Consider the following 27,049-nt stretch of genomic DNA (forward strand, 5'->3'; position numbering starts at 1 on the left):
ATAGGATTCTGCAGAAATTATTAGTTGTTTAAGAGAGGTATATCATGTTTGAGCTAATTTTGTACTTCCTTTATCATCTCCTTGAGAAATGAAAGGATTCCCGTTGCTAACATTCTTTCTACTCATTCCATTCTTTGTATTAGAAATAAATTTTCAGGCTCTTATCTTTGGATGATGGTCCACATGCCTATTTTATCTTTGGCTTTTTATTCACTACAAAACCACGAACATAAATTTTTCCTTTTTTATTTTTTTCAGTAATTACATGGAGCGCACTGGCTGCATGTCCTTCCATCATGCCGATGCATGGAATAAAGATAGTGTGACCCCATAGCCTCTACTGCATTCAGCCTCTAGCTGTAGTATTGCTGTTATGGCTGCATTGTTCTTTGAGTCTGCTCTCACTTCTTCATCCTTAGATTATCTTAATATTCTTCCTTTTTTTCCTTCTTTTCCTTAAACTGAAAGCTTTTTTAAAAAATGCCTTATTTGCAATCCTTTGGGCTTCCAGCTGACATGGTGCACTGATCTCTTTTGCTTTTTTTTTCATGGATCTCTTTGGTATATGTTGGTAACCCACAGGATTCTGGTTAAAGCGGGATTTCTCTATGTATTCTGTGTTGTATACATTGCAGCATAACGCTGTGTGCAAAGTGTCTGTGTTCCTGTGGAGAGAGCCACAGAATTATGAAGAGCAGGATGTATAAAGTATAGATGGTCCACATGTGAAAGAGAAGATGGCTCTACCAGCACAAATTTTTATGGTGCTTTGTAGACTCTGATACTAAGATTGTTTGAGGTGAAGTCTGTAGTGTCATTGGTGCCACCTGCACTAACTGAGTCCTTTGCAGACCAAACATCTGGTTAGTAGGACCCATGCTGAGCCCACAGTTGCAGAGCCTCTCTTGAAATGTGTGGCTAAAATTGCTGCTGCTGCAGTTCATAAATCACTGGCTCTCTAACCCTTGAAGTCCTCTATGGAGTCAAAGGTATTGGTCAAGTGAAAATTAAGTAGAATGCAGGTGTGCCTTCCTCACTACAATCAAGATTATTCTGCAGTGCCATTTCTTTAGCTTATCCCACCAGTGAAGCTGACAGCTTTGCTGATAACTTTACTCTTAACTCCAAGATCTGAGAAGCTTCAGGGCAAGCAAGCAAGCCTCATGGATCCACCCTAAGTATTTCATTGCTAGAGCACCTGCTTTGATCCTGGTTAATTATTCTGGTGTCCCTAATTGCAGTCGAGACAGGAGTAATTCCTTGTGGGAAAGTCATATTCTAAATCCACAGGATGACTTTATTTCTTGTGCCATGAAAACTTACTTTCTTTAAGAGCATTTGATCAAGGACATCACCATAACCTTTATGAAAGTACACATACATTGTGCAGGGCAAGTCAATGTTCTCCATGTGCTTTTTGATTCTTGGTGAAGCCATGACATTCCATTATAAAATAATATGATACTTATTTATCATTTAAACATCATTATCCACAGACCTATTGTTTCTGTGTCACACATTCTACTACTTTACCTCAGATGGATTTCTAATTCTTCAGGTGATTTCTGTCACCTTTCTTTCACCTTGAATTTGTCATCTAGTACTCTTAGGACCATATCTTTCTTGAATATTTATCTTTTGGCCCTGCTGACTTTCTGATGGGCTTCCAGTGACTAGTACACTGAGTAAGCACCAAGGAGTAATACAAATAATTGGCTTATAGGTTGCCGTTTTGGTTAATGGAAGCAAAGTCACAACAATTCCAATGTAAACAGTTTAATTACAACATGTTTATTGTGAAGTGGAACTTACTTTTTTAAGGGACAACTGTATTCCAAATGCAGCTCCTATTTTTTGTGCTGCCACAGAGAGAAATGAAATTGTTTGAATGAATGTTTCTACCCCCGTGAAAGTAAAAAGTCTCACGCAGACTTACTGTTGTAATTACCAAAGTATCTGTTGTGGCTGAAAGTGTCAGAGTGACTGCTCTATCACTCCTGCACTCAACCTAGCTCTTTCTGTGCTGTATGCATTGGCCACTGGAATGATTCATTGGGGATTAACATCTGCTAGTAGAGCACTGAGATGTGAAAAGCCCACCCTGTGTGCTTAATGCTGACGTTCTTTCTTCAGATCTTCTCTCAGTCCACCTTTTCTGCTTTTCTCGCTTCTTTTCTCAGAGAGTTTTTTTCCTGAAACTGTTTATCACCAATGCAATTCACTGCAGTTTGTCTGTTCTGCTGAATTTTTCCTTCCACAGCAATGCAGTGTGTTGGCAGTCTTTTCCCAACCAAGTTCTTGTTAAGTGCAGAAGGAAATGAGTTAACTTAGCTCCTGCTGTTAAGCCCTGGAAATTGTGGTTAAGTAGTCAGCCATCATAAAAAAGTTAAACATTTGGTTTAAATATAAAAGTCTTCTGATTGTTAAATCAGCATTAGAGCAGGACAAAAATTAGTTTATTTAGAACTTCTGTACAGCTGGTGACAGAATTTATGTCATTTTCAACATAAATTGCTGCCAGTAGGAAAACAGCTAGTGCCAGATTTACTTAATATATGTTGTATGTTTCTATGAGTTGTCTCCTGTAATGGTTGACGAGTTAAAAAAAAAAATAAATTACATCATTCTGTATTTCTAAGTAACATAAAATAAATGCCTTCCTAAAAAAAAATACACAAAGTACAAAAATATACAGGAGCAATGACACCAGGTCTCAGTTTAGAGTTTGACTATTTGGAAGCTGAAATCAAAGTTTAGTGTGCTGTATTGATGTGGCCGTAATAAAATAAGTTTTTTGTTCAGAGAGAAAATTCAAAGGCTTAAGTAGTAAGATATTAGATGATGTTAGGACAGTTGATATAGCAGTTCAATCACTTAAGTATCTAAATATCATCAAAATATTCCCATAAAAAGATATTCATGGGTCATTTTTTGAAATGGAACTTAATATGCCAAAAGTGTCTTTGAAAATTTTACCCTGTAAGAGCATTTCTCAAGCCTTTTGGTTTTTTTTACCACCATAAATGATAGATGTACAAAAAAATGGTTTATTTGCTCAATTTGATTTAATTTGCTCAATTTGATATTTAGTTATCAGCTGAAATATGCATGACTCCCTAAGAAGTGCACACCTCTGAGAACTTAGGAGAATTTCTTTCCATTTTTCTCTTCTAAAATTATGGAATTGTCAAATACCAACGTTTAGGCTGTAACAATTAATTGCTCTTTCTGAGGTTTCTGATTTCTCAAACAGAACTTTTGGGGTACAATTCAGTTGTCTTAATGTAAGTGTACCATTAGTGCCATTTGAGGTTCATTGGGCTATTCTGCCTAGCCTCCAAATCTGTTCCAGGAGATGGATCTCATTCAGGTCCTGTGTTGTATCTGTAAGGTCCACATGGGTATCTTGGAGTACCCTAGGTGCGTCGCATTGCTTAGGTGCTTGTGTTTAGACAATTGAATTGTGTCTTCAAAGGCCTCATTTCTGCCAGTGAGAATATTAAGGCTGTTAGAGAAAAACAGAAGCCTGAAATAAGCCTTCTCTTTCCCATTTCAGAAGATACGGAAGCAAGTTTTACAAAAAGTAAAGAGAATAGTCTGACAGGGACTTATTACATAGTCTCCCTTCTTGCAGTTTTATATGCACTGTAATGTTGAGGCCATGCTGAAACTTGCTGTCCATTGCTACAGGGCTTTTGCTGTGATAGAAATAAATGTTTAGACATGCTCTTTACTTAACTTTCTTAGTTTTATTTGCAAGGAATCAAGTAGCTTAATACTTTGATTCTTCTTCTTCAGGGAAGACTAATCCTGTCAAGTACTATGGAAAATATTTGCATAGTTGGCAAGTCTGATTTCTTTTTTTCCTGGATGCTTTTTCCATGTAATTTTTTACTTTCTTCTATTTTCAAAAAAGGTCATTTGAAAACTGCAACATAACATGATTTTAAAACAGAACAGTCGGTTTTATTCTAGATATATCACACCGCAGTTTTCAATCTGCAAAAAAATGTTTTCAATTAATTGGGAAAAATCTGTGAAGTCTGCAGGCCACTCTTTCTAGTTTTATTTGTTGTCATTTGTTTTGTAAGTTGCTTGAATATGGGATGTTTGGTTTTTTGTATGTGCAGCAAAACAAAAATATGTGTTTTGTTAAAGGCTTAATTATGGAGCCTAAACATCTTACAAAGAATAATTCAGGTGCAATACAAAACTTTTTCTACCCACATTTGTGTTCAGTCTCACTATTGTAGGTGAAAAGAGCTATTTTCTGTTGTCTGTTGATAAGTATTAGGATGACTGTTGTTGTGTTGATTTTTCTGTATCTTTTTAAGTTACAATTGTGAATAAAACTGTATTAGAGTATAAAAGATTAAGTAAATACAAAATACAGCTATTACTGTTAATTTTCTGGAGTTGTGTAAAACTGTTCCCTTATAAAAAGTTCTACAAGTTAATAGCATGGTAAATGGCAATAGATAATGAGCTTTGAGAAAGATGCAATATTAAAAACACAGTATTAAAATGATAGGTGGTAGCATGGGGGACCATCTACCTGACTTGCTGGGCTTACTTTTGATACAAATATTTGTTGATTTTAAATTAGGTGTTGGTCAGCATCACAGTTAGTGGTCTCAGCATTGGATTTAATCGTATTGTAGGTATTCTGGCAAAGAAGCGTGCGGGGATTTCAAGGTAAACATGAAATGGTTTTGTAGGTATTTGTAGGAATTGTCTAACAGACTAAAGAGGTAGCAAGAGAGAAGATGGGAAGATTTGACAGCTGGGCATTGAAGGCTGACTTTGTGGACTGATCAGTTGGGAGCAGTTAACATTTTAATACTGAATTAAAGATGCCATAATGCAGATAGACCTTAAAAGTAAACTGGTGTGGTGGGTTGACCCTGGCTGGATGCCAGGTGCCCCACCAAGCCGCTCTATTTCTTCCCTCCTCAGCAGGACAGGGCAGGTAGAAAATAAGATGGAAAAAAACCTTTTGGGTCAAGATAAAGGCAGTTTAATAAAGCAAAAGCAAAGGCTGCATGCGGAAGCAAAGGTAAACAAAAGCTTTATTCTCCATTTTCCATTAGCAGGTAATGTCTAACCACTTCCTGGGAAGTAGGGCTTCAGTATGCATAGTGGTTGCTCCAGAAGACAAACATCATAATAATGAATGCCCCCTGCCCCTTCTCCTTTCTCTTAGCTTTTATTGCTGAGCAGACATCATATAGTATGGAATATCCCTTTGGTCAGTTGGGGTCAACTGTCCTGGCTACATCCCCTCCCAAGATCTTGCCCACCCCCAGCCTACTGGTGAAGGGGGGAATGTTGGAGAGACAGCCTTGATGCTGTGCCAGCAGCACTCAGCAGTAGCCAAAAGCTGGTGTGTTATCAACACCTTTCTAGCTATCAGTACAAAGCACAGCACTATGAGGGCTGCTGTGGGGAAAATTAACTTAATCTCAGCCAAACCCAATACAACTGACCATGAAGGGCTTTGTTTGATAATAGAGAAAATGGTACAAAGGGAAATGGCGACACACAAATCTTTACAGTATTCCCGTTAACCATGAGCCAGGGGATCAGTACATCAGGGTGTGAGAGAAGCACCTTAAAGATGAAAGGTGACCTAGAGGTGAGAAGGACAATGTCATGTTATTTTGCACAACTATATCTTGGAATAAATTGGTCAGATTTTTATTTTAAGAGCAGGGAAACAAAAACAATTGGGAGGTTCAGTGAAGCTGAAGAAACAAAATTGTCCGGTTATAAGGATGATTTGACTCAAGAAGAAATCTTAGAATAGTGGAAGAAATTTGGTGGTTTTAATTCTTCCAGAGGTGGTTTTAGACAGACCGTGAAATGAAGAAGCAAGTAGTGAATGTAGTCAGAGTCTGCTGGGACAGACCTTGCAATAAAATCAGTAGGTCTTAAGTGATGTATTGAAAATATGGATAGGTACAATATGAGAAAAGGAGATACTTACAGCAGTAGTAAAGTCATCCACATTTTCGGTAACCCAGATGTAGTATTGGACAAGCCGTCAATTCATTATTTGTTTTGCTTAGAGTTGATTTGTTCAGAGTTAAATTTAGAGTAGCCCCATTGAAAGTGGTAGGTGTTTGACGATTTACTCAAGTGGATTTACCAGGACTTCACTCTATGTATTTTTATTTCCTTGAGAAGTGTTGGAAGGGTATGCAGCATGAGCTAAAGTCTTCCGAATTGTCCTTCTGGGTAGCATCTGTCTCTTCCTGCTGTTCCTGTGGCTGTCTAAAACATGAAGTGAACCAGTAAACGTGACCATAAGTGCAGTCAGACAAGTGTGGAGGACAAATGGTTGCCCCTAGTTTGGCTTTCTCCCACTCCTGAATTTTTGATGTGTGATTTTAAGTAACCAGTTTGAAGTGGCTATAGCAGTTTCTGCATAATTTGATCCGATAAGTACCAGAAATGCTTTATTTCGTTGTTTCTGTCTACAGGAACACCAGTGTACTCAGTAGCCTGGGGACCTGATTCTGGAAAAGTTCTCTACACTTCAGGGAAGCAGCTGATTATTAAACCTCTTCAGCCAAATGCTAAAGTTTTGCAGGTATCATTAATACATTAAGGTTGTCTCACACTTCTATGTGAAAACTTTTTTCAGTTATCTAGAGTTTTGCCAAATGTAAATGTTTGTGCTAAAATTTTCCATGCAACATGTGTACCGCTCCCCCCCCCCCTTAGTTTTTTTGAGAATAAGGAGATTTTTCATTTCTCTAAACTAAAAAATTTTTGACAGTTTCTGCTGTGGATATTCTTCAGGCATGTGACTAAGCATTTCCCTTTTTGTAAACAAAGAAAAAGCAAAAAGACACAGAAGCCTTTCCCTTTTCATTTGTTACAAAAAGGCGGAAAGATAGAGAAGCAATCGTTCAGAACACGCTTTTAATGCAGATTGTTATGCTCTCATTCTGCCTTTTTCAGGCTGTATTTAATTTAATTTTCTGCAGAAGAGATGACGTCTGTGCATTTGTACTGTTGGAAAGCCTGATCTACCCTGGAGTGTATGAATGCTAGTAAATGATGAGTGATAAATATTAAAAATAGAAGTTGTCAGACTTGTTGCATCTATGTTTATTTTTTTTTTTTTCCATTTCAGTGGAAAGCCCATGATGGACTTATTTTAAAAACTGACTGGAACTCAGTTAATGATCTCATTCTTTCTGCAGGTGAAGATTGTAAATATAAAGTGAGTGCTGGTTAACTTTTTAGGGGAAACTAAATAACTGAAAAAGATGTTCAGCATTTTGACGTTTTTGAATTTTAACAATACTTGGAAGCTCAAAATTAAATGAGAAGTCTTTAGTTTTCAAGAAAGACTTGTTAACCTAAGTTGTGTTATTTGTAAATACATCTCACTCTGTCTAGTAGCATAAAATTTGAAATGTGTTTTGTTGTTTTTTTTTTTAAATACAGCAGATTAAAAATAGGTAAAATGCAAGTGAAACAAACTCTGAAAGGAAAATATGTAGAAATACAGACATGATTACTTGAAATAGTATAAGCTATGACATATACTGAAAAAGCTAATGACATAAAATTAGAGGAGATAAAGCTCCTGTTTTCTATTACAGGAGCATTACTGAATCCCTTAAGAAATTTTTTGGTTAGAATATTCTGTATCCAAAATGGAAAGCACATATTGTGTTTCTTCCCTTAAGTAGGAGCTTATTTTTAATTGTATCATATTTGGTTCTATCATTTTCTAAGTGTATAATGGCTGTGATAAAAATGTACACAATTAAGAAATTAAAAAAAAAATAATTCTCAAAGTGTTAAAATCAAATGACTTGACTCTCTGAATTGGCTTCCTGGTATTTTGTTGGCTTCAATCAGTGAGAAAATCTCTTTGGTCTGGAAATTTGCAGAGGAGCCTCGCATTGTTGGGAAATGAGTGCAAATAGAATAAACCTTGTGGTTATTTTACAGACTTACAGCAATTTGCAGGAAACAAAACGCATTAGTTCAAAATATTTTATACAGAATAATGTAGCATTTGCCATAGCAGCAAAGCAAAGTCTATTGCATTAAACAAACCAAAATTGATTAGGAACAACCTTCACTGAAAAGTGAAGTATAATATCAGTGATGTTTCTAGTTACACAAAAAGGCACTGAAATAACTTAGTATATTTCTGCAACTTCTGTGATAATGAGAGAAAACGATAGCGCTAGAATAAATAAGGGTACGCCCAATCTCTGTTCATATAGATATATATTTAATTTTTTTTATTAAGGTTTGGGACAGTTACGGCCGTCTACTGTACAGCTCACAGCCCCATGAATATCCTATAACATCTGTTGCCTGGGCTGTGGATGGAGAATTATTTGCTGTGGGGTCTTTTCATACTTTGCGTCTATGCGATAAAACTGGGGTAAGTAACAACTCTGAGAAATACCAGATGTGGAACTGTACAAATTTATTGAAAATACAGTAAATATTCCTGAGGATATACGTGTACAGGCGGGTATTTTTATTAGCAAAAACTAGTCATATCTTCCAGCACCTTTCTACTGGGTGCATCTGACTAAGATATTGCCTTCTTGATCTGCTTAGCTGCACTTCTAATAAGTTTTGGGTTGGATAAAATTTTTTTATAAAATTTTGCCTTTCAGGACATTAACTTTTCTGGTGCATTTTTTAGCTTTATGCCTTAAAAACACAGAGTTTACGAGAATCTCTTGTAAGGCAATCATATCACGTAGTTATTAACCGTAAAAAGCAAAGAGTGTATAACAATAACCTATCTTAAAAGAAGAGGTGGAAGAACAATATCCTGTGCTTTCAGTATTTAGTTTTTTTCTTAAAAAATACTGAGAGTTGACAAGCACATCTCATGAGGAGATCACAAAATGCAGTTGTCAGGCATTAAAAATGATAAGGCTAAAGCAGCAGTAAAAGAGGAGCTAACATTCATGCTTCTATTTCTGATGGCTAGACAAGGCACAGTTTTTCAAGCTGAAGACATACTTTAATCCTCTCATCTGAGCATCTCTATTACTTCTTAACTGTTGTGAGAGAAGAAAGGCTCCTAAAAGAGATACCTTTCTTTTCCTTTTTTTTTTTTCTTTCCACTTGAAGCTTTACTCCCAGTTTGTTGTTGTTTACCTAGGGGGTTTTTTTCCAACTTGGTCCCCAATTAAAATGAATTTAATGCAGTTTCATCTACCTTAATTGGTATTTTAAATTAGTTAGCCCAGAGCACAGATTGACCTGATTGTCTCTCTGGATTTCCTGGGGTTCTGCAACTTTTTGTTCAGAGTCATGTTGCATTGAACCTTGCTGATTTGGGATTTTTATTGTCTCATTTGCTGCCTCTTTTTTTGTTGCGTTTGTTGCTCTTTTGCTCAGATTGGGAAAATGGTGTTTGCTGTCGTGTTTTTGGGCATCTTCAGTAGAGCATGGTTCTTACCATGAACTTGGACTATGTGTTTCGAATAATTTTGTATTCGTGAAGAAGAGCCTGTAAAAAATTATGTGATAAGACCTCTGAGTTGTCATATGTCACTTTTTATACTGATTCTGGTTTCACTGATCTTTGCTGATAGAAATGTAAGCTGGGCATTAAGTTTGAAGTAGGGATTGCTTCTATTTTCTTTGCCTTTTCCTCTTACCTGCTTTGAAAAATTCCTATTGCTACTGATAATTATCTTGAAGGAAAACACAAGTATTCATATGCAATTTTCTTTTGGAAAGTATTAATTTTCCGATTTAAAAAAAAGTTGTTTTATTTTGATATTTAAATTTTTAAGATTTTTATGTTAAGGAGATTTTTATTACCTGTGTTTAACAAACACGCTAGAAAGTTAAGAGGGTAAAGTAGTGAGTAGAGCTGAAGTCTATGGTATGAACTTGTGCAAAGGATTGGGATACCACTCACATAGGTAAAAAAGATACTGAAGTAGTTATAAAAGATAATCAAGTAAAGAAGATATTATCTGTCTCTATGGTATAAATCTGGAGAGCAGATTGCAATTTCCATCATCTAATGTTTTCCATCATTGAAATTACGAAGATATATCTTCCTGTTAGATTTGTCTGCCTTTGTTTTGTCCAAAATTGGATACTATTTCTCTTTGCAGAAGAAAATGGATAAATTGTCTTTATACATACAGTCATAAAGATTGTGCAGTCATGCCTCATCTGTTAGGGGGTGGGACACTCAGATTGCTGTTAAGTGGCTACATCACCAGTGGGGACATCTTTTCCTCTACCTGGCATTCTTCTGGATGGGTTAATAGGCATTGAGGGTGGGATTTTGTTGTTACTTTTATCAGCTCGGTGCACAGATCTGCTGATACACTTGCTGCTTCCCTCAGAAGGTCCATTAGGATTTCATCAAAGCTTTTGTTCCTAGGCGAGGTGGATAGGAAGATTTTGTTATATTTTAGTATGCCACTTAACTCCACTTAAAATGTAATTACAGCAGTAATGTACCCTGACTGTTGTCCTTCTATCTCCCTATATAAATATGCTGTTGTAGAAGTGTTTATATACATTTACCATATTTCACTCGATGAAGCCAATTAAGGTATATTTGTATAAAGCGATTTATATGAGTATAATTACATCTGTGTTGGAGTACATTATGTAACATACATTGGTTTAAACAATCAGACTAGCCATTAGTATTTTCTTCTCAAAACAGTGCTTTAAACCATACCCTCTTCTTCCACAACCGCTTCCCATCTTCTTTCGGAGTACTGGGATTACTGAGCTGTATCAGCAAGTGGTAAACTGAAATGAATATGCTCTTGTGTGGGTGAGGCCAACGATTTAGATTGAATTTTGCAATCAATATAGATTTATGCTTAAATGTGGCAAAGACTGGTGCAGCGGAAAAGGAAGACAAGTACTAGATTTCTTTTTCTGTTTCTGATCCCCAGGGCATTACTGTTTTTCTTGCTAGTTATTATGTAATATAATTTACTGTATGTATGGTTCCAGCTCCTGCTAGCCAAAAACCAGTAATTTTTTTAATCAGCATTTAATATTGAAGAGGCTTGTGGACTTTGAAATTTTAATGCAGATAGGTTTATTTTTTCATAAAATTAAGGGTTCTTTTACCTGGTTTATTACTCAACTCAAAGAAACAAAGACATGTACAGTAGCTAGTGCCAGATGCTTTTGTCTGTTTAGCAGCTGGCAATGATAATTTATTGTTTTCAAAAGTCATGATTTTTCATGCAAGTTTCTTTCCTGACATAGAATGTAAATAGTTACTAAAGAAGTGGCTTTGCTGGTATTGAGGGAAAAGGAAGAATGATTCACATACCACCAGAGTGATGGAGTTTGAAGAGAACCAGACCTGGCTTTTACTGGTCAACATAGACATTTTTATTATGTCTGATGTAATGGAGCTGTATTGGCAAATTGCTCCTCAGGGAGCCATCAGGCGATATATATATATCATTAACTCTTCTCTAGCATATGTGTTCAGTTTGGGGACATAATTAAATTAAATTCTGTTAGCGTATGTTCTTTTTTCCTATTCTTTTCTTTCTACCTGGATGCTTTGTTCTAGCAGCTTCATGTTAAAAAAGAAAACTAGAAATACAATAGTAACTTTTAGAAGTTTTATTTCTTCATTTAAAAATCACTTTTGCTCCCATAGCATTATGTATCTAAAGGAAATGATTATGGCTATCCTACAGAATACTAAACAAAATATATTTCATGTTGGAATTTGTTGCCTGCTTTAGTGTCCATGATCATTAATCCTGTTGAGAGTGCTAAGATTAATTTTAAAGTATATATATTGAAATCTAAAGCTGCATGTATTGATGGATAGCCTTTAGCCTTCCTGGTGTTCACAGCTTTTCAGAATCTAATCACTTGGATGGAGGGCAGTGCTTAAAAAGTTCATTTATGTAAGCTATTTCCTGTGGCTCTGCATGCTTCCCTTGACATTACTGATCAGGTCAAAATATTTACACAGTAAGAGATGGTAAGAATGACTGAAATTTACTGATTTCCTTCTTCCCCACTCCACTCCCACATAAGTATCTTGGAAAATGGACCATACCCATCTGCTCCAAAGACAGGTTGCTTTCCCAGTGCCTTAGCGAGTGTAGACGGATAATTGATTAAAAAAAACTTAAAGTGTAACACTGTGGTCAAATTAATCCTTTTAAAATCGCCAACAAAAGTTAGCAAATATGGACATCAAATTTATATTTTGATAACGCTGAATGTATTTATGCATTTGTTTTGGGGAGGCCTTTTAGATTTTCTTCCATTAATGATTTATTTACCCTTAATGCCGATCGATCAGTTTGATTTGATTTTTGGTGGTTGTTGTTTTCCAAATTAATTGTGCTCCTGTTGAACATTTTTTCTGGTGATGTTTACAGGCTGTTTTCATAAATAAATTGGCGTTTGTTTGAGTGCTAAATCTTGCCCTTTGAAATACTTTTATCTTGATTTCATCACTATGCTTAGCAAATGCTTTGTAATGAAAGCAATTCTCTGCATAAATCTGTTCATGTTTTTAAAAGGTTATGTACATGCTACAAACTTTCTGTTTTATTACAGAATTAATTGTGGCCATTTTACTAGACTGGTAGTTGCATATTTGACTGATTCTGTTATATACAGCTTTTTATATTCCATGGCTTGTTCCATGGAACGTCTAATTTTGGTAGAAATTCTATAAAAAACATTTGGAAAACTTAATAAAATTTAGGGAATATTGCCTAATATCTATAGAAAATAAAGAAAAACATTCTGCAAGTATAACAACTACTCTTCACCCACCACCCCATTTAAAACAAGTGTGAGTGTGGTGCTATGGCTAAAAAATACTGAGTTCTGTGATAACATGTTTCTATTCAGCTTTCTTCTCAGAAAGATACAGACTTGAACTTAATGAACATTGATTACATTAATTTAATGTCCGGCATTGGCCTAATTGACTATTAAATTAACTATGTTAAATAGTTAGCAGTGTTTGTCCTTTTTTCCTTATTTTTTGAACTATTGACAAATGAGGGGAAAAAAGCATCTAAGAATTTTAAAACTACAATGTAGCAGGTATCTACAGAGAAGCTTTGAAAAGAATTTAAGTGTTTAGCATTAAAGCCATGATTTTCGTTCAGGACAGTAAATTGTGTGACTATTATAAAATTAACATAATTTATCCTTTAAATTAATCCTTTAAATTAACATGAGATATTGGACAAATATAAAAAGAGATAGCAAGATTTTGAAAGTGCATATAGACAGTGCATATGTTTTCATATTATTCTGATAGTGATGAATTGTCCTAAACTAGAGCACTATGAAAACCCAAGCAAATCTGTTTTCTATAGAGTTACAGTGAGCTTTGATCCCATTACATTTAGTTTTAGTCTTGTTTCACAGAGATATGCATTTGGCAGTGTAACAAAAACAAGGTTTTTTTCTGTGCTGTCTCTATTTCATCTACCTTTATTAACAGTCATGATCCTGAATTCTTTGTAGCTCAATAAAAGAAAAAATATTATAGATAGGTTTCCCATGGAGTTACATTGTTGACCAGTTCTTTCCAAGTTCACATATTTTAATTTATTAGAATTGGCTAATGTAACTTCTGGAAGAAAACGAAAACATGTGGATCATCTATGGAAGTAATAATCTATTTAAAGAACAACATCAATGTTCATTTTCTAAGGTTAAGAATTTATATGGGACAGTTTGTCATCCCATTTTTAGTTCTTGGGTCTAATAATTGTGAGAATGTGCTTGGATTTCAAGAGAATTTTAGATATCCTCTATTTGTCTTTGTTCTTCTAATACACAGCTTAATACCTCACCTGCAGGTCATAGCTTAGTTCTTGATAATTCACATTAATTACTGGGGTCAAGTCCAACAAAAGTTTAAGAAGGCAACAGGAATCCTTCATAGTTCTGTACTTCAATAGTTGTATGAAGGATGTTTTTTCCTGTTCAGGTAAATTGCCCTATGTTCACATGTGGACTTCCTTACCTCCAGTTATGCATGTTATCTCTGGTTTGTAGAATCTTTTGTGGATTCCCGTGTGGTAGGCATTGAAAGCCTAATAAGTCTAATATTGTAAAATATAATTTTATTTTATACCCAGTAAAATATCGGGGGGGGGGGGGGGGGTGTATATAGACATATATACATATATATTTCCCACGAGCTAATTCCATATATTTGTGCATATTCAGGTGTTTCTAATGCACCTAAGTATAGATTTGCTTTGCATAATTGATTTTTATAATCTTGTAAGATCCAATGTGCTTTCCATTTAATGAGAAAATTAATAGTCATTTTCTGATGGGAAGCTTCTGGGCAGTTTGCACTAAAGTATTGGTTCATCACTCAGAAGTAGTGAGAGCTGATTGCCAGCTTTTAATGGACATTCAGACTATAATATATTTTCAGGTGTCAGCTACCTCTGCACTAATGTGAAATGCCCTGTGGAACACAAGGAAAACTGAGCCTTCACTTAAAAAATTAAAAAAAAAAAAAAAAAAAAAGAGGTCCTCAGTTTCAGAGGTCCTGAAACTTTCTTTGTCAGACTTGGATCGGAGGCTGATTCTAGCACATTTGTCTTGGTTTATATCAATTGGGGCATAAAAGGACAAGAACATGTATTTAGTGTTATTCCATTCTGCGCTCTGATTCCTGGAATGGATTGTGGGCGAGACTGCACATTTTCTTTTCATAAACAAAGGCAAAATAATAGGCAAAGACTATTATTAAAGTCAGTGGATTAGGTATGCTATGTAGATTCCGACGTCATGGGGAGGCTCAGCAGTATCAGCTTTAGTTCAGCTTATGTCAGCATTCCCTGTTCAAAACTTCACATATACTGGTAAACGGAGCAGAAACAGAGACGAGCCAGGAACAACCAAGTGTCTTTTGCACAGCTGACATCAGTTTTACTCTTATCATTTAAAATATAAGAAAATATTCTTTATTCTCTATGTTTTTTCCAAAATGTTTATGCTGTGGTATTCTGTGGACTACCATTCTTAATTTATTGCGTTCAGTCCAGAAATAATAACTAAACTAGATCCTTCATATTGAGTCTTGGAGCATCAATGTTATCCATGTGAAAGGCTGTCCTTGTTCCTGGGACGCAGAGTTCTCTGAATCTGCTCATCGAAATAATTTCACTGACATCTCAAAAGCCTGCTCAGTTTCCATTTATGGAAGTGAGACAGTATTCAATGACTACAGTACTTCATCTTTTTTACGACATTGTGCAATCAGAAAAGGGAAGGTTAAGGTATTGCTTTTATGTATTTATTTAATATAATGAAAATTTTATAACTACTGGTTCTGTTCTTGAGAGAGTTCATTGAATTCAAAGAAAAATTAATTATGACACAGAAAAAGTATAAGCCAAACAGTAATATCGAAGTGTAATATTGCAGCTAATGTTAGAACAACGTTCATACAGTCATTCATATAATTGCATTCATACCTTTTTTTTTAACTCAGTGTATTTGGTTTTTAAAAATTGTTCCTATCTTACAAATTGAGAGCTAAATTATTTTTATTATAATATTTTGTGTACATGATAAATGTACCAGACATCTGCAGGGAGTATGAATCATTGGAGTGGTCTGAATTATACCAAGAGCTTTCAAAAATAACTGGAAAATAAAACTTTGTAATTGCTTTACATATTTTGTTAAAAGAATTATGTTGTACTCTGGAAATATTTTACTGAGCATTTCAACTACCTGAAAAAAAAGACTTCTGGATTAAAAAAAAAAGTAGTTTTGGAAATGTATCCTCTCAGAGCTGCAGTGTATCTGCTATGCATAAAAAAGTAGCACCAAAGCCACATTCTTCAAGCTCCTTAAACTGGTTCTTAGTTGATGGCTTGATGCCCCTTTATTATTCATTCTGACTGATGGGTAGATTCTTGATCTAAGGGAAATGACCTTAGAAACAGATTTGTCTGTTGGGAGGATCCCAATATTCAGTTTTGAAATAGTACTACTTCAAACTGTTGTCAGATAGATCACATCTGGCCAGCTGTGAAAAATATGTCTCAGATGTAGGGCATTTAGAGCATTCTCTGAGCGTGCTTGTTACAGTCATTTGTCCTACAACCTCAAGAGCTTACTCATTTGCCATATAAGGATGTCAGATATAGTTAAATATTGTGCTCTTCATTACTATGGAGTGTTTCATACAGAATTCATCCCGTTGAGACAGAAGAGTAGGTTATGGACTTTTCCCCCAAAATTGCAATTGCCTTCCACAACTGCGGATCGTATAGGCAGTGAATGGCGTGTCTGTCAGCCAAGAGGCATGGAAGCTGAAGCCTTGAAATTGAGTACTTGAAATTGGAAATTCAGTCAGTGCTGACATTGTCTTTCGCTCACCCTTATGCGCGTAGGCAGTAAAAGAGCCTTAACTCAGTAGGTCATCTTACATAGTATTCTGCAAATCATTAGCACAACTGGGAGGTTGAATTTCATACCATTGTGTTTCCTTGCTATTGAACATTTAAGTCTGACACCTTTATTTTACTGTATTTTTTGTGATTTCATTTCATATAAATCATATGAAGACTTTGTGTGAAGGACTTAGTATTTCTTGGGTTTTATGTGTACTGCAAAAGAAATCAGAATATGAAATGTGTTAGAAACATTAGGTGAGTATTTTCTTCCAACTGTCTCCCCTTTGGTATAATATCATGTATCCAAAAGTCATGAGAATCCAATGTCTACATTTAACTTCTATCACATGTTTTTTCTTACTGATTTGATTCTTAAGATTTCAAATGTATTTGGATATTCAGGTAGTTCTTCAGTTGCTTTTTAAAAACATTCTATTACACAGTTCTGAAGAGGCAATAGTTGAGATTTGCTTCTTGTTTTAAAACCTGGTTTAATGTCTTCCTAAAAGTCCATAAAAAGGTTGTTTCATTTTTTGTCATCCTCTTTCAGGGAAACGCTTGTTCAGAGATTCAGGATGGTTTGTATGAACTGTATTTCTGAGATGCAAGGAATAGAAAACAAGTGTCTTGGTCTGAAAATTCTTTTGGTTTTTGACAAGAATGTATCAATAAGGATCCAGTTCAACTTTAGAGGAGCCTCCTACATAAGGCTGGGGGAATTTAAGAATAAAGTTCTTCACTGAAGGAAATCTAAATATTGAAAAGGAACAAATTAGGTTTAGTACTAAATGTAAGCTTCTCTTGGAACTACATTCATGCTATGGATCAGAAGGAAAAAAGCAAATGCTAGTTTTAAGAGCACTTCTTTGTTCTTTGTGCTAGGGGGATTTATAATTTTATTCTTTGCAATGCTAACAGAGAAAATGAAAATACGAGGGGTGTCAAAGGATAAGAAATCATGTGCTGTTTCATTAAAGCATGTGCTCTGGCTCTGCATCCCCGTTGCACTGGAACAGGCGATTCCGTGGAGCTGCGTGGGCAGGATGGGGGGCAATGTGCCCTGTGCAGGCGCAGGCAAGGAATTAAAATGATAAATGCAGCTTACCCCCTTATTTTTTTACTAACAGCATCTTCTAGCAGCCAGCCTACAGGTCACGAACTGCTGTATAATCTCTGGTGTCTTTTGCCCGAGGCTGGCTGGCTGCTTGGGCAGAGCAGCGTGTCTCCTGGTCTCTGATCTGTACTGCACTGCAAGCTTCCAGTCACTGCTGCTTTCACAGCTTCTTGCTGTCCCAGTAATTTGGGGCCCCCATTTAAAAACCAACAAACTGAACTGCTAACTATATTTTAATAGACATAGATGATGTAAACTAGTAGTAGAAGATGAAGGAAGATATTGGCAGCAATACCACAGAAATGCATTTGTTAGGTCCAAGTGAGCCTTTCCACCTTGCAAACTCCAGTTAGCAGGAAAATGTACAATGATGCCATTTTGCCTATTATTTGAATTTGTAGCTGCATGGGAAAGCAGGTATACTGCTTATTTTGATAAGCAGATTCTGAAACATGAAACATTTGACTTGTGCCTCCATGACATTAAACTGTGATGCTCCTCTGTGACCATTTCTTAATTAGTCTAAAATGAACGTAACACAGAGATCTATTGTTTCTGGTTCTCTCCAAAGCCAGACTAGATGTGACTTTGATTGCAGTAAGTGCAAATTTTTTGTTGTTATTGCAAGCATAGCAACTGGAAACTTTTAATACATCCTTCCCCTGTACAGTAACAACAGAGACTAGAGAAAAAGGTAGGCAAGGTACCAAGCTTCTTTTTTGTGTTAGGAGGAGAACAGCATACAGGCATTGTTCGGAGCTTTTCATAATCCACTGATGTCCCTTATGCTGGAAGCACAGGGAAAAGCAACACAAGAACTTTGCAATTCTCTGTATCCCAGGATAGGAGTGCCTTGTTTATACTGCCTGATTTTGCCCAGGCCTTGCTGTTTCTGTATTCAGGAACTGTTGTCACTGCAGCATGAACTGAATGTATCACACTTAAGACCATCGCCCGTTGCACCCATGTAACCAGTATAATTGTTTCCAAGCACATTCACTTAATTTTTATGTAGTGATTGCCTAGATTTATGAATGGCTAAGTACACCTTAAGTGTATTGTGACTAGATAACTTTTACCTAATGTACTTCAGGCATTGTGAGATTTTTCATTTCTGCTGTACCTGATGGTTTTCCTTTTTGTATCCCTGTTTTTCAAGAATCTGACTTAAGACATTTAATCTCTTTAGTTTGCTTATTCAAGCTGTAATAAAAAGTTAGTTCAATGATGTTTCTTAAAAAATTATAACCCTGCAAATCTATTTATTACAATAAATCATTTCCAAAAAGTACCAAAAAAAATTAAGAATTCTTTTCTCTCTTTCTGCAAGTGGTCTTATGCTTTAGAGAAGCCAAACACTGGCAGCATATTTAATATTGCTTGGTCTATTGATGGCACTCAACTAGCTGGAGCATGTGGAAATGGACATGTCATTTTTGCCCATGTCGTGGAGCAACGCTGGGAGTGGAAGAACTTTGAAATAACGTTAATTAAGAGGAGAACCATGGAGGTAATCTTCACAGTTCAGAGCTGTGCATTCTGATTACTAGCTTTCTAGGGCTTTTTTTAATACAAAATGGGAATTTTTAAACCTTGACAAAATATTATCCTTTTTTTTTCTGTGTATATATGACTGAAAATGTTTAAGATCATAAAATGGCCAGAGTTAGCAAATGTAAATAATTATCAGTTGTACAGAAGATCAGATCCATGTAAACCAAACTATACCACCATATGGACCAGAATTACATAACCCAGAAGTACTTTATTCTCCAGAAAAATGCAAAGCTCGCTTGAAGAGGATGTGAAATTAGCTGTGAGAGGCCGCTTACAAGAGAGAGATAATTTCAAGTGTAATGAAAATGTTTCTGCGGAAAACTACAAATACATTGACCAAAACCAAAGCATCGTATTAAATAGTATTACAGTAATTGTCAGTGAAGGTGAAGCTCCATAACTAAATATAGATAATACAGAGGAGCTTTCTTTACCTTATCTGCATTCATGAGTTCTTGGAGGCACTGATACACTTTGTAATAGCTAATGCTTTAGTAAGGTTTACTGTATCCCTGTTAATGAAGCTATGACGAATGTTGCTGTCTTAGGGCATTTCCAGATAAATTTGTTGCTGACTATAACTATAAAGAGTCATAATGTGCTTTTCTGCACCACATATTGTATTACAGCTTAGATTCAGATCTTCCAAAGCTACAGAAATTTGTCATATATCATGTAACATACATCAGGTACCTGCATGGTGCTTCCAGCTGAGTACTGAGCAATAGGCATTGACCTCGGTGGGAGCTGCCAAGTCTCAGCACTGCTGGAAATGAAACAGGCCCCTACATGTGGTTTCTGGAGCTTAAGTTTAGGATCCTTCTTTTGAAAAATCTTGGCCTGAATCCACATTTAGGTTACCAAATATCTGGGAATTAATACAAAAATATGAATTTTTACCTTCTAATTTGTCCTCTGTGTTCCCAGACACTGACTCACAACATTCACTCTCTGAACACTGGGATAATATAAGATTTCCATTCTTACAAATTTTCCAAATTACACATTTGGTATTGGACACCGGGCCAATATTTTCAATATCGAAGTCAAGTTCCTAAATTCCTAATTAGGCCCTTAAATGTTTTTTGGTCTTGATTCTTTCAATGTTAAATATGTAATTGGGAAAAGTTGTAACAACAGAAATGCTGTATTACAATTTGGTCTGGTGGGTGGGATAACATGAGTCAGTGTCTGGGAACACAGAAGACAAATTAGCAGGTAAAAATTCATATTTCTTCTTTCATTCCCAGACATCGACTCGTAACAGATGGGCTCTGCGAATAATCTCCAGGGTGTTTGAATATGCAAACAACTGAGGAAGTATAGCTAACCCTGATTCGGGACTAATTTTTTATTTTATTATTTTATAGTGATTTTATTTTATTCCTATATATTTATGGAGGAAAATATCGCCTACAAAAAAGTTCTAGATGCGTTCTTTTTTTCTGAGTACTACAATAGCTAAGTTAATTATGGACATATCACTGTGGTGGACATAGCAATTAATATGTCTTTGGAAATGGTTTCTAGGCTTTCATAATAATTGAGTTCAGTCCTTGTTTTGCAATTGGTTGCATAATGGAGAAAATCAAACAGAAGTTACCATCCTCAGAATGGTGACATCTTAAAAAAAAAAAAAGCCAAAACCCCAAACAAGCAAACAAGAAAACCCCTGTCATAAGATATTGCCTTAGATTTTAGCCACCTAAAATCTTTGAGCTCAAAAATCTGTGTTGGTTACAGGCAAACTGTGATTTTCTTGAAACATTGTCATTTGAGAAAATTTTCATAGAAATGGCAAAGGCACATCCTGCTCAGCAAGGCCATCTCCTAAATTTCTCTTACTTCAGAGTGTGGTAGCATTAAAATATATGCTGGAGCTATTCAACATCTAGGTAACATATCTTTATCCAACTCTTGGATATTGCTGAATTGTTTTGATGGGATCATGGTGGGATTGCTAAAGTATTAGATTTCAAATGTTGAAATAATCAGCAACTGAACACTGAGTCTTAAAATGGGACCTTTCAAACATCCTTGATCTCAGATACTTTTCTCAACCTCATGTATAATATCGCGCTTATACCTTATGTATTCCAAGTATCCATTAATTGCTCCTTTCTTTTAAGGAACTCCGTCCAGCTCTTCAGTAATTATTCATTGTTTATGCAGAGTTTATAGAACCTTTGAGTTTAAGTTTTCACCAGTGCTGTGAAAGTGTGTGTTCCCACATGAATACATTCTGCTAATGGCATAATAGTATCAGCATGTACTTATTATAAGAATATATTTCACTAGTTACGTTTTGATTTCAGTTATTGTTGTTTTATTCAACGGAAATTTTCTTTTGATTAGGTGCACAATGTTATTAATGATGCAGTAGATTTGTTGGAATTCCGTGACAGAGTTATTAAAGCCTCTTTGAACTACGGGCATTTGGTTGTTTCAACTTCTCTTCAGTGTTATGTGTTTTCGTAAGTAATACAAATTCATGAAGCTTTCTCAAATTTATCTAACGCTTGTAAGAGAGTAGCAGAAAGTTTATTTGAAGTATGGCGGTTATTTTATTTTTATTTTTTTTAACTACTTCAAATATTCTATAGAACCTAGCATTATGTACAACAAAATGTATTGGAGTATATTTGCCCTCCCCCTGTCACCCCGTCTTTCAGCTTCTTGCTGGTGCCATGACTGCCTGCTCATTTTGCTACAAAAATTTGGCAGGCATTCTTTTCATGGAGAGGCAGCAGGAATGGATGCAAGGGTATTTGTGCCTCCATGTAGGGACTCCTTTTTGGATACTGCTTCTGGCATGCCATTATTTTGGAATAGAATAGGAATGATTCAATCCTGCATCATGTTTTGAGAACATGATACTCTGTTTCATATGCTGGAATTTAAAGTTTACTCCTAGAGGCACTTATCTGTTCAGTGGGATGACTAATGCTGAACAATAATGCAGCCTGTAATAAGGCACACAAGAGAGGGACTCTATCCTACCTCCAGATCACTGTAAAAAAGTTGAACCACAATTCAGAAATATTTTTAAAATGTGTTTGTCTCATAAATATGATTTTGCTGTTTACTAAGACTCCTAGGTCAGCTGTTACTAGTGCAAAGGGATGCAAAAATGAAGGCAGAAGTGTTATTGGATCATACTGCATGGTTATCAGTGTTACTTGGCTTCCTAAATGCTGTTTTCCTTTTGAAAACCTCCCTTTTTAGGAATGTTAGATGATTAAAATGTGTATGCTTTCCTTAGTGAATTCAGCTTCGTATTTGCAATGATATGTGAAGATTAGCAGTTTTAACACATGATGATCTTTTTCTTTCAGTACAAAGAACTGGAATACACCACTGATCTTTGACCTGAAGGAAGGAACGGTTAGTTTGATTCTACAAGCGGAAAGGTAGCTAAGTTCTTGTAATGCTCCCTATTAGATATGAACATGCATTTCCTAACATTTCGTTATCTAACAAAAGCACATACTGAAATATTAGAAATAGACAAAAAGTATACAGTATTGTTAAGTAGCATGTAAAGGCTTAGCTGGTATATTTGCCATAGGTCTGTGATGGTGGTAATGAATCTTTTTCTACATTATGTATGTTTATACTCTTACTTATGGAAGAAAGTACATCTTCTGACATTATGCTAACATCCAGGGGTTTTGACATTTTATATTGCATTTTTGAACTGGATTATGTATTACATAAATTATCTTTGGTCTCCAATTTTTATTAAAAATATTACCAGGTATGCCAAATAAAAAGAAATAGTTTCATTTTTCTCACATACTTGTATTTATATTTGCAAGAAATTACTATTTTTTCTCAGTTTAAAAAGCCTTGAATCTGTATTTCCTGAAAATCATTTGTCAAAGAGATCTTTATGTGTGCTTTTGTAGAAAGTCTTTCAAAGGACTAAGAATAGGAGCAGAAGTAAAAAATCTTGAGTTTTGATTATAGTCCTAATTCTTGTGGACAGATACTGTTGGACAACTATTTCAGCAAAGTGCAGCACAATGCTCACTGCAATTTTGAGTGTCCCAGATTAAAAGCACTTATGTCCTAGTCTACAAAGACACTGCAGTAGAGAATGGGTAAGCAAGTGGACAGGATTTTGAAGATCAGTTTTTAAATTTGGAGTTTTGTGCTGCTGATTTAAAAGTAAATTTTGAAAACGTGGCACAGATCTTTGGCAATGTAGGTGATCCACAGGAATGAACCTAAGGTTGTGGTAAAACCACTCTACCTTGACAGATATATGTGCAAACAGACAGTGATTCATTTGGTGCCAGTGATTGGTAGCACTTAAAATAGCTGAGGGTCTAACAACTGGCTTTTTATGGATGTGTTTTGTGTCTATGAACTATAGATACTGTACTTACCAAACAGTTATTGTTATGTAGAGCTATTTGTGTTCTGTATAAAAGTTTGCAGTGTGTTCCTGCAAATAAGTTATTTTTCACTGAAGCCCTACACCATAATAGATGGTGATCACTTCATTAAAAGTGTCTTCTATTTGCTTTACGTTCTAATCTAGTAGTACTGAAGAAAATGATACAGGTAATACTATTTCAAAGGTAGCTGTAAACATTAAAGCTGTTTCTCACATACGTACACACAGCATTGTCTCATGGGGTGATGTGTGGGGAGTACCATCTGCAGCTGTGGGCTGTGTCATCAGGAGTTGTAAGATTTAAATCTTGTAACATCTATAACAGATAAAATCATAGTGATTCCAAATAATAAGTATTTCTCATGGAAAAATATAAATGTTCACATTAAAACTGAAATCTTCTATATAGAACTTTCAGAATATCAACTTTGAAATGTAAGGCTTAGAAATTATGTAGTTTAACTGAAAACAATTGCAGGATATAAGGCAATTACCTTCAAATTGTTGAAACTGTCATCATGCTTTTCTGTATTACTTAGTGATTTACTTTTTTGTTGGGGGTTTGTTGGGGGTTTTTTTTGTAGGCATTTTCTTCTTGTAGATGGTGGAGGACTTTATTTATATTCATATGAAGGAAGATTAATTTCCTCTCCAAAATTTCCAGGAATGAGAACAGACATTTTAAATGCCCAGACAGTATCTCTGAGTAATGATACTCTAGCAGTAAAAGACAAAGCTGATGAAAAGGGTAAGTTCTCGGTTCTAATAATTTCCTGTTTGCTAATAATTCATTATGAGGTTTTCAGCATCTTTGCATTTAACTTTACATAGCATAGTTATGGTAAAAAAGAAAGCATGAAGCATAAACAATTTATCGATGATATAAATTAAAGGTAATATTTATTATGCAAATTAATTAAAATGATGGGGTTTGCTTAACTTTGATTAAAAAACATAAAGAGAATGATATATGTCTCTGAATTTCCAGCTGTGTGTAATGCATCAGAGAGCCATGGAATATTTGCAGTAAATACTTGAACAGTAGGTTTTCACTCTCTGACATGTGATTTTCTAAAGAAGTACCTCAGCAACTTTTTCTGCTTGATTGCTGCTCTTAGAAGCTACCAGTACATTAGCTGTGATTAATTTTAGTTCTCGGATGTTCTTTGCTTTAGTTTTTTGGGGGGTTGTATCTTTACAGCATGTAAGTTTGTGTGCAGCTGATCTGACCATAGTTACGAGGCTGTGATGTTCTGTCTCAGTGTTGTGTTCCTGAAGATTTTTATGCTCTTAAATTTTGTGGTTTGGCATCAAAAGCACTATAGTTCTAAAACACAACGTGGCCAAATGAGCTTCAGGTAAATTTTTGCATTAATGAGTGGTACAGGAATATCTTTTTGTCAGTCAGCTTTTTTCCTTTGTTCTGTCTCTTGATGCAAATGTGTAAGTTTGCCTGTGCAACAATTTAAATTTTAAGTGTCTGCTGGAGACAGACGCTTCCATTGCTGGAAAACCCATGGCACTATGACTTTTGACTTCATAACTGTGCCATTTATAGGCCATACAAATATTACAATAGAGGGCTGCAGTGCTATCTGTAGCTGTATTTCTCCTGTGATATGGCCAGTAAGGGGATTACCAGTGGGAACAACTGTGCACAGGAGGTGCTGTTATTGCAGACTGAAACAGTGAAAACTTCCTGCCCGTGGTTCCAACTGACACTAACTCAGTCTATTATCTGTAACTCTGTTATCCTAGACTTAATGATTACATTTTAAACAGTTTCAGAATTTTAGAATTCGTTGCTTCAAGGAAACACCATATTTATGTTCTTTTTGCCATAGAAAAAAACCTTTCAGTGTGAAGTACCAAAGGCAAAAGAAGATCCTGGCAGGGAGTTAGCCCTTTGGTACTGATTGCTTGGTAGTTTTCTCAGCATATAACCTGCAACTTAAATTACTTGGTGAATGAAGAAAACCTTTGTAATGATCCCTTAAAATATCCCTCCCCAAGCAAAAGAATTAGGCGAGGTTTTTCTCACTTCCTTGTTACAAAGTGGTTTTGCTACTACGTACAACTTACATATTTTTTTTTCCTTGTACATCCTTATCTTTTGTGTGAGAACAAATACTTTCCTTCATTTTGAATAATTATTTTTAAGAGTAGTAATATAACTGTAACGTGTGTTTCATTTTTTAAGGAAAATTACTTCAGAAAATATTATTCTCAAGCACCAAGACATTAAAAATATCTAAAATAGCTGTGTAATAATTAAAATGGATTTTAGTCAGCAAAAATATATTTCAGTGTAAATTATTCAGAAGGAAGCAGTAGTATGCAAAAAAAAAATATAAATGGATAAGCGAAAAGTTGTGTTTTATTTCTGATCTTTCCTCTTTGTATGTGTGTCTATATTTATATTACACAAGTGTATGTATGTTTGTTTTTATATTACTTAATATGTATAACACAGAGACTTTATTGCCATATTGATACTTTGATGCAGTTGGAATAAAAACAATAGAACTATTTTAAATAAATTGAGGTTATATAGAAAATTCACCCATAAATATTGACTGCTGTCTATTTAAGATTTTGATGGTAAACTCACTCTCTTGCTCCATTCTCCTGCCCATCTTCCCGAATGGGCTGAAGAGCATCTCCATCTCCCAACCATTCTATTAGTGTCCTGAAAATCTTGTCAGCCAGTTCTGCACATAGGCTAATCTTCATCAAAACTGTAATTTAGAGAGGCTGGGTTTCTGGCTGTGTTTTCAAGATAAGCTCTCCAAATGATCCTGTTAATAGGAGCTTCCACCAGGGCAATGAGTAGGGGTGGTTTTTTTTTTTTTCTTTTTTACATATGAACCCCACTAGTAGTGGTAAAAAACCTTATAATATGCCAGCACATGGGAAAACAGATTCTTGGCACAGGAAACCGTGGCTTATCTAGGCCTGTTTATTCTTCTTGACTCACCCCAGCAGAAGCGTTTTTTTTCTTTGCCCTATTTTGAGGGCAGGTCTGTTTTTCATAATGCACTGCATTATATAAATATCTAAGATAGCTGAGTTTGATACGGGAAGCAGTTTACACGTCAAAGCATGGAGCCTCTACAAGCTAATTTACTCTGAAACAGAGATACAACTTTCTGTGCTTTGTTACTTGGATATTATTCCTCTTTCAGTAATCTAGAAAAAAAATTGGTACCTCTGCGCTTACAGCCCTTCCTCAATCTCTAATGAAGCTGGAAGAGGGAGGTGAGCCTATTCTCAAAAGGGAACTGCTGACCCTAGGAGCAGTTATTCCATGATAATAGAACACATGTGTTAAAAGACATACAGTAGGTGTTCTTTTTCTCGGAAAGTTCAAAGTGAGAGAATGCCCTTTGTTTATATTTTTTATTTATGCATATAAAAAAGTATATTTTAGGTTCTAAATGATTGTAAGGTGATATGGAGTTTTTCCAGATGGGGGGTGGGACCAAACCCCCCCCCCCCAACCCAACCCCAAACTTATTTTCTGAAATACCTTAGTAAGCATTGTAGATAAATGAAAAGTTAACCAAT

The 27,049-nt window shown here is 35.5% G+C and overlaps 1 protein-coding gene across 7 annotated transcripts in view; it reads left to right on the forward strand.

Annotated features, from left to right (window-relative positions):
* The window catches only part of IFT80 (intraflagellar transport 80), a 63,145-nt gene that overhangs the window by 16,663 nt on the left and 19,433 nt on the right, over window positions 1-27,049 (forward strand). For all 7 annotated transcript variants that reach the window (XR_011326249.1, XM_069792836.1, XM_069792835.1 and 4 more), the window contains 7 exons: window positions 6,483-6,592; window positions 7,142-7,231; window positions 8,279-8,416; window positions 18,854-19,033; window positions 21,436-21,554; window positions 22,416-22,490; window positions 24,067-24,230. Coding sequence is in view for 6 of the 7 variants with exons in the window: in XM_069792836.1 (XP_069648937.1) it covers window positions 6,483-6,592; window positions 7,142-7,231; window positions 8,279-8,416; window positions 18,854-19,033; window positions 21,436-21,554; window positions 22,416-22,490; window positions 24,067-24,230 (876 nt within the window). In the remaining variant the exon portion in view is untranslated. The remainder of the gene's footprint in view (window positions 1-6,482; window positions 6,593-7,141; window positions 7,232-8,278; window positions 8,417-18,853; window positions 19,034-21,435; window positions 21,555-22,415; window positions 22,491-24,066; window positions 24,231-27,049) is intronic.

This window comes from Haliaeetus albicilla, chromosome 9 (assembly GCF_947461875.1).
Source record: "Haliaeetus albicilla chromosome 9, bHalAlb1.1, whole genome shotgun sequence".
NCBI lineage: Eukaryota > Metazoa > Chordata > Aves > Accipitriformes > Accipitridae > Haliaeetus > Haliaeetus albicilla.